The sequence below is a fragment of the Hyaena hyaena genome, unplaced genomic scaffold, assembly GCF_003009895.1.
Source record: "Hyaena hyaena isolate Hyena2069 unplaced genomic scaffold, ASM300989v1 scaffold_680, whole genome shotgun sequence".
Lineage (NCBI taxonomy): Eukaryota > Metazoa > Chordata > Mammalia > Carnivora > Hyaenidae > Hyaena > Hyaena hyaena.
The window spans coordinates 207,711-216,371 of NW_024081312.1; the positions used below are offsets into that span (position 1 = coordinate 207,711).

The following is an 8,661-nucleotide window of genomic DNA, read 5'->3' on the forward strand; positions in this document are numbered from 1 at the left end:
CAGTTCGTGAGTTCGAGGCTCCCGTCGGGCTCTGAGCTGACAGGTCAGAGCCTGAAGCCTGCTTTGTATTCCGTGTCTCCCTCTCTCTCTGCCCTCTCCCCCCACTCACATTCTGTCTCTCTCTCAAAAAATGAATAAACATTAAAAAGTATAAAAAATATTTTATATTAAGATATATTTTATTTTATACTAAAAAAATGAAAATGTAATTGAAGTGAGTTTTTAGATCATGCTAGACCAGGCCCAGAGCACCTCCTGAAAGATGGTAGGTGGCCAAATATATTTAATTATTGGATAAGGTGAGAGGTTAAAAGAGCTAGATATAACTTTTCCAATAGTTTATAAAAGGGAGAAAAAAGAATTAATAGGCATATGTTTTCCTTAAAAGCAACCTAATTGAAAATATACTTTTATGCCTTTTAATCAAACACATGAAATCTAACTGATGTTACTAGAATAACAAGAATTCATTTTTACATGTCGCAAATTTAGAAATTGAGATCATTTAAATAGGAGTTAGGATGAAGTTTACTTTGTTAAAAAAAAAAAAGTTTCCTAAGAAAAGTGAACAAAGTAAACAAGCTTGCTGAGATGTTTTAGCTATGAGAGACAGTAAATCATTTTCAAGCCCCTTCCTCCACATCCCTAAGCCACATCTGTTGAGAGCTCACTCTGTGGGTGTATTACTTTTCCACTGCAGTTCTCTAACAAATTATTATACACCTAGAGGTGTAAAACAAGACTGATTTTTCTTACACTTCTGTATGTTAGAAGCCTGGCATGGGTCTCACTGAGTTAATCCCAAGGCTTCCATGGGGCTGCATTCCTTTCTAGAAGCTCTCAAGGAGATCAGAGACTGATGTCCTTACCTTTTTTCAGCTTCTAGAAGCCATCTCCATTCCTTAACTCACCTCCTGGTGAACACCTCTGTGTTCAAAACTGGCAATGTTGTATCTCTCTGACAATTCCTCTGCACACACATCTCCCTCTCCCCAGAGCTGGATAAAATTCTCAGGTTTTAAGGACTCACGTGGTTACACTAAGCATACCCAGGGACTCCAGGAGAGTCTCCCCATCTCAAGACCCTTATCATGAATCACATCTGCAAAGCCCTTTTGTCATAGGTGAGAACATATTCACAGGTTCCAGACATTGGGATGTAGATATCTTTTAGGGTCATCTGTGCGTGCAGTGAGAGGTAGCATTCATTTCACAAGACTATGAGCCAGCATCAGAAGATACTGACATAGATTTACTTATTTTATTTTATTTAAGTTTATAATCTTTTTAAAAAATTTAGTTCTTGTTTAATTTACATCCAAATTAGTTAGCATATGGTGCCACAATAATTTCAGGAGTAGATTCCTTAATGCCCCTTACCCATTGAGCCCATCGCCCCTCCCACAACCCCTCCAGCAAGCCTCTGTTTGTTCTCCATATTTAAAAGTCTTTTATATTTTTTCCTCACCCCGTTTTTATATTATTTTTGCTTCCCTTACCTATGTTCATCTGTTTTGTATCTTAAATTCCTCATATGAGTGAAGTCATATGATATTTGTCTTTCTCTGACTAATTTCGTTAGCATAATACCCTCCAGTTCCATCCGTGTTGTTGATGGCAAGATTTCATTCTTTTTGATTGCTGAGTAATATTCCATTGTATATATATATACTATATCTTCTTTATCCATTCATCTGTCGATGGACATTTAGGCTCTTTCCATACTTTGACTATCGTTGGTGGATAATAATTCATGTTTATTAATGAAGGCAATTATCCCTTTAAATAAAAGACTTTCATAAATTGTTTGAAATATTTTTATGCACATACAACTTCTGAAATAATGTAATGATTATTTAATGGTAAATTATTATTTAATAGTAATAATTCCATTGCCTTCCACAAGTCTATGTACTTCACAGAATTTAATTATAATAACAATATATCTTTATATACAGAAAGTACTTTATATTCTGTTTTCACCTAATTCCTATGTATACTATTATACAAATAAGCAATATTTTATAAAGTTTTAGATGTGTTTAGTTTCCTACTAGTATAGACAATGCTTCACTAAACATTGACTTATTTATATGGCTGTTTTGCTCTTACTGAATAAATCCCTTGGAAAAAATTACTTTGAAAGAGTAAGAATATATGACACTCTGTGGGTTGTCTACCGATTCCCCTCTTCTTATTTGCTTATATAACCACAGTTTTGCTCAGGTATTAGGTGGTAATGTGGTCAAGGACCATAATTTAAGCCCCAGGGGATGAATTTGTCCTATAAACAAAACCTGGAAATTTCTATTTCTTCTGCCAATGATTGGTTTAAGAATCTGTGGGTCAATTTGTCTAATAAGACCAAGTTGAAGTTTTTATAGCTGGTGAGGGTTTGATTGGAGCTGGAATTTGGTTAAGATGCTGAATCTGTCACGTGCTGACATCTGTATGCACCCTCTGGGTGTCTATTATTAATTATTACCATAGTTCAGATGACAGAAGGAGCTGAAGTAGGATGAGGTTGGAACAAGAGCAAAAGGCACTGAAGGGGATGAGACAAAAGAAGGATTCGAAGATAACGGACATGACTGTATAAGAAGCAAGTGCCATTCCTGGGATTGTGGGTTTGTGGTCCAGGGTGTTTTAGATGTTCAGAGATGTTGACTTGAATTGGAGATATGTGACCTAAGGACAGACATCCAAATAAGTGTGGGCCTCACAAGAGACCGTGGGTCCAATAGAATGGACTGTGAGCAACAAATGCAAGCCTCATATATAATTTTAAATTTTCTAGTAGTGACATTTTTAAAAACTAAAAAAAGTAATCCTGATTTTAATAATATATTTTATTTGACAATATATCAAAAATATTATCATTTCATTATATTATCATTACATATTCCAATGTCTCAGTTTGTTCTGACCACGTTTCAAGTGCTTAAGAGTCATGCAGCGCAATTAGAAAGATGAATTCAGGAGCCAGTTATAAAGTCAGTACCTATCTTTGCCTGCTAATGTGAACCTGTGTTTGGGTTGTTTCTGGGTTTTTCGCTGTTGTGAATAACACTGGAATGAACAGCCCTATGCACAGCTCCTGGCACAGGGATCCGGGATGGTATATGCCTAGGAATAAGATTGCTGGCAGGTCACAGAGGAAATAGTGCTCAGTTTATTTTCCAAGGTGGGTGCCCCAGTTCACTTTCCAGATAATGGTGTGTAAAAGCGTCCTCATTCCTCCACATCCATACTAACACTTGGGAAAGTCTCATTTTTTCATTTTTGTCAAACTAGTGGGTGTAAAATGGTTTCTTATTTTCTCATAATTTGCACTTTTCTGATTACTAATGAGCTTGAATATCTTTTCAGAGGTATATGAACCTTCATTCTTTTCCTCTTCTATAAAAAACCACAAATATTTGTTCATTCAAATATAAATATATTTATATGATATATGTCATATAATATATTCATATACATGTCATATTATCTATTCATATATATTTATTGAGCACTATTTATTAAGTATTGGTCTAGTACTGGGAATATATTAGTGGGGAAAACAATAGTCTCAAATCCTGCCCTCCAGAAGTTTACATTCCAGTGTGTGTATATGTGAGGGGGGAGATAAAGTAAAGCACCAGAGGTCAAGTGGGATTAGGAAAGCTTGTTGAAACCTGGCTCAGCCATTTTAACATCATTAAACCTTGGCAGCAACTGTGAAAAGGAGGCTGTAATGCTATCTATCTTAATATTTTATTAAATGCATATAAAGACCTCGACAGACCCCTGGCAAATTGTATGGATTCAGAAAATGCTAAAATAAGTATTATTTCCTCCTTTCATGCTTCTTCTTTTTTTTTCTATAATTTGCTTCAATTAGGACTACTAAAGTTTAAGATTAAATATGTTTTAGTTTGTTGAAGTGTTGGCTTTCATTAGAGTGTCCAACCCATCTGTACTTTCTGCAGCGAGACAGATGACTTTGGCTGATTTTGAAATGTGTTTTTTAGATTTCAAGCTCCTTAAATACCAAGGACCAAGAGTCTGAGAAGATGTACTTTTTAAAAAGCTGCATTGCGTCACATGCCAAAAATGAGGGGGAAAACTGTAGGAATGTCTTGTATTCATTCAGGGCTGGGTCCTGTGAATATAAAATTTGCCCGAATTAATCATTTCAATCTAACAACCAATTTTCTGTAAGCTATGTGCAAAGTATTGTGCAGGGGAGATGCGCGTGACCTTGTTAATCTTTGGAACAATTATCTGTCCCTCTTTCTTAGATAATGATGTTGAAAATGATCTTCAATCAGACATCAGTTGAGCACTGCAAGACACACACTGAAAAGCTGAAAGAATGCAACTTCTTCTTAATAGCTGTTCGCCTGGCTTCACTGAACCAGATCTTGGATCCCTGGGTTTATCTGCTGCTAAGAAAGATCCTTCTTCGAAAGTTTTGCCAGGTAGCAAATGCTGTCTCCAGCTGCTCTAATGATGGACAGAAAGGGCAGCCTATTTCATTATCCAATGAAATAATACAGACAGGAGCATGAAAGAGAACACCTAATCAACTTGCATGTTCACAGCTTTTGGCAACAAATAGCCCTAAACCTTACTGTGAATTTAGGCATCTTTGGCATGCCAGTGTTTATGCATTGAAGGAGAATTTTGATACAAGGCTAAATGGTCTCAGAAGCATAGATAATCCCCTGTGTGCCAAAAGTATTGAAACACAAACAAAGGAGAATATATTAACAACAGTCTAATGTTTTGGGGTCTCTGCCATTTGTAGCTGAAAATGTGATTATTTATGAGATGAAAACATTTTTTTTCCAAATGATCTTGGTCTCCGGTGGGGGTAGGGAAAGTTAATATTCCAAGTATATTGAGTACATGGGGGACTGAATGCATAGATCATCACAGATAGGCAAAGACCTTGGTCTTCTGTATTCTCTTTCTTTCTCTCCATGTCAACTCTTTTCTCCGTACAGTTTTTAAAAAGTTGCGTTAGGATAAAAAAACGTATAATGTGTAAAAAATTAGGTGGTATTGATGTCAGTATTGCTCAATATATAAATTATTTGCTGAACTTATAAAGTTTAAGTTTTGGTTGCATTGGTCATTAGGTTTACTCATTATCTAAATAAGAGCTAATTCCATTGATTTCAAATATGGCAGGATATGTGACTATCCAAATTACTAAATGTTCTTCTTTGTGAATACATTTTTAATTCCTACAAGCCTGGATAAGAGTCATGAATCTGATCTTGAGTGTCAATGTAGCGGTTTTTAAAAATGCTAGTCAAGAACTGATTGGAGAACTAAATATAGGTACTGTGCTTAATTATCTCCTTCGATTTTTCCACCAAAAGTATTCACTAGTCTTCTGGATATCTAAATACTAACTCTGATTCTGGGACTAGCATATATTTTGAAGGTTCCATAAAGACTTTGGCCTATTTATAGAATAAGAAAATTTATAATGTTGACCCCTCACAGCACTTTCTCTGTTCTCTCTTTATCTAAATATTTATTATTGATACGTTTTTCTTATAGTTTACATGTGTACAGACCTTGATGGCTAAGCTTGATATGTTTTTTGGCACAAGCAGATGATTATATTGTTTTGAGAGTTGCACTTAAAAAAAAAAAAAAAAGAATTTCCCCACAAACGCCACAATCTTTTAAGTTAGACCCATACAAAATGTTCTTTGTATTCTTTGGAGCACTCATTTTACAAACTCATTAACATTTTCTCATGAAGATATTAATTTACAGCTTACCTTATTGCAGTCCTAGTTTTAGAAAACTTGAGATATAGTTTATACTGCTTTATAGTTCTATTTTCCCCCCTGTGTTTAGTAGGCATTTGAGGAAGAATCGATTTCAACAGGTACAATATATGTATTAGGTTAATATGTAAACCACTCCAGGTCAGTCGGGAATAATCAATTTAAATCACTATGTCAAACCGAGTGAGAAAGAAGATCTGCTGAGACTGCCTCGGTAATTCATGATGGCTGTACTAGCCTATGTTTTAGAAAAAATGATGATAAATAACCTAATACTAAAGCCCCATTGTAAAATCTCTCTATGCTCTAGAATTGGGTTATCCTACAGGTCATCTCATGGAGAATTAGACAAAACTACCTCCTTTTTCAAGAAAACAAAAAGTGCACTTAAATGACCTTCTAGTAAAGAAGCTTTACATCTTGAATGGTTCTCCAGTCCTGGGTTATAATCAGATACACACACACACACACACACACACACACACACACACACACAGTATAAATTTAACTGCTATGAGTCATTGGGTTGTTCCTTCCAGCACCTAGTACAACACTTGAAATATAGAACGTGTTCAGTATGTATTCAGTGAATGAATGAATAAATGTCTGCCAAATTTCAGTGCATATCGGTGAGGCACCTGCCATATGACTGAAGTGCTTCATGCCATTGCAACCCAGCAAACCAATAAAGTGAATGATCTCTACCTATTTAATTACAGAAATACAAATTTATCTTCAAATGTGTAGTATCATATTGCTGTACAACAAAGTGCTTATTTGTATTAATAATTTAAGAGACTGATACTTCCAAATGGTAATGGAGATTACTGTCAAAGAAATACCACTTTTCATCAAAGCACAGAAATACATAAAGACAAAACAGCCTTGAACTTACCCTTAATGACAAAATAAGTATCTGCCTAGTGATACATGGTAGGAGTGGACAAATAGCAGCTTTTGAACAAGGTTGAACAAGGTTGGAGAAGGAAAAATTATGTAAATGGCATGTGTTTTGTTATTGAGGCAGCCGTTTGTTCGTCCAGAGAAAACCAAATAAGAAATGTAAGTCCCAAATGATTTTAGCCTTTGGATGATAGTTGAGGTTAGACTTCAGAGATGTGTGCAGAGGCCCTAGGTGTGGTTAGGAAGCAGACGTCTAAAGTCACTGTAGAAGAACCTATGTTTCCAAATTTATTTATTGGCCTTTAACTTCATTCTCATATACTTAATTGATCTATGTATATATATCTGAGCAGGAAAAGAAAATGTGTGCATAAATTATGACAACTCCTAACTTGACAGTATTGGTTAAAAAAAAAAATAGAGGCCTAAGAAACTACATGGGAAGTGACAGTGCAATGTAGAAATATATGTATAATCGGCGATTGTAGGTTTTACAAAGCAGTGCTGATTTTCTAAATGATGAGTTTATACAGTATGCTGTGTCATAGAAGAGAATGATGACATGCTGCCCGGTAAGAATATTTTACTTTTCAAATAAAATCAATGTGATGGATATCTTAAAACTATTTAAATGGAAGAAACAAAATGTGTTAAGATTTACCAAATTTACCTAATGCTGTATATCAAGATCTTCTAAGTAAATATGTTTAATTATGACAGATTTAAATGACTGAATCAAAAAATGAACATATATTTCTACTTAACACTTCTTTATTGCATAAAAGATCTCTTGACCATGTTATAGAATAAAATTGAGTAAGCTCATGTAAAGTTAGCTTTAAGAGACGCCAGGGCCATGCTGATACTGAGTATGGCCTGACTAGAAACTGAAAAATCAGTATTTTTGAAAGGTGGTCAATCTATAGCAATAGTCTAATAATAGATTTTCAAGTGAATTAGACCTTTTATTTATTGATACTTTTTATATTTTGTTGGTTTTGACTCCTAATTTGTGATTAGCCTTCAGTCTCTCCATTCAACAATCACTTAATAGTTCTTCGGTATTGGGATTAAACCAGAGACAGAAAGTAAAAACATTTTGATCTTTGAAATTATAGGCATATATATTGCCTGCTTATTTTTTAATCCTTTAGCCTCGAAAGCTTCTCTTGAAATAAACAAGATACCATAAGATGAGTGACACAGAAAGACTGCAGAGTATTTATTCCTACAAACAGATAAAAGTTTAATAGGAAAAAATTAAAATTTCTATGATTTACCCATGTGAAAAGTTTAGAATCACATGAAATATGCAGTGATGCTGTTTATTGCTATTTTGTGCTTGCAAATGTCTCAAAATCTGCTAAAATTGAGGCTTAAATAAAAGTTCAGAATTGTTCAATGAATGAGATTATATCATTAAAAAAATATGAAGACCATTTAATACTGTGGCTATGTCCAGAGGACCATTTTCTGAGTTGCAATAAAATTCTGATAAGAGGTGGCACTTATCTGTGATGTTTTCTGACATAGGTTTTGATAGAGCCAATTTACAAAATTTGAGAATCAGCCTAAAACGCACGTGCACATTTGTTAATAACTGTATCAGCTAGGTATTCTAACTATTCTAGTGAACAGGCAGTGATTACATATGAAGCATGAAACAGAGAATTAGGGGAAATTGTAAAATTAAAACTCCATTATATTAGCATTTATATGGATACCAGTTTCATAAGAAAGTTCATTCAGCTGAATTACTCCTGCCCAAAAGGTTTCAGTTTCAATGTTACAAGGAATTCACATCTACAGTGATCAAGGATAATCTTTCACGTGTCCTCCCTGAATGCCTCTTTTGGATTGAGCCCACCTTGAATAAAACTGAAGAAAGTATAAAGAATAGTGCAGGGTGACCTTGCTCTCAAAGTGACAGAAGGGAAAACAGACTATGCCTATCCTTGAAAGACTT

General features: G+C 34.8%; 1 protein-coding gene across 1 annotated transcript in view; it reads left to right on the forward strand.

Annotated features, from left to right (window-relative positions):
• PTGER3 (prostaglandin E receptor 3) overlaps nucleotides 1-4,553 on the forward strand; it is a 31,331-nt gene extending 26,778 nt beyond the window's left edge. Inside the window, exon 2 of the mRNA XM_039217315.1 lies at nucleotides 4,284-4,553. Coding sequence (XP_039073246.1) covers nucleotides 4,284-4,553 — 270 coding nt within the window. The remainder of the gene's footprint in view (nucleotides 1-4,283) is intronic.
• Nucleotides 4,554-8,661: the final 4,108 nt, after the last annotated feature.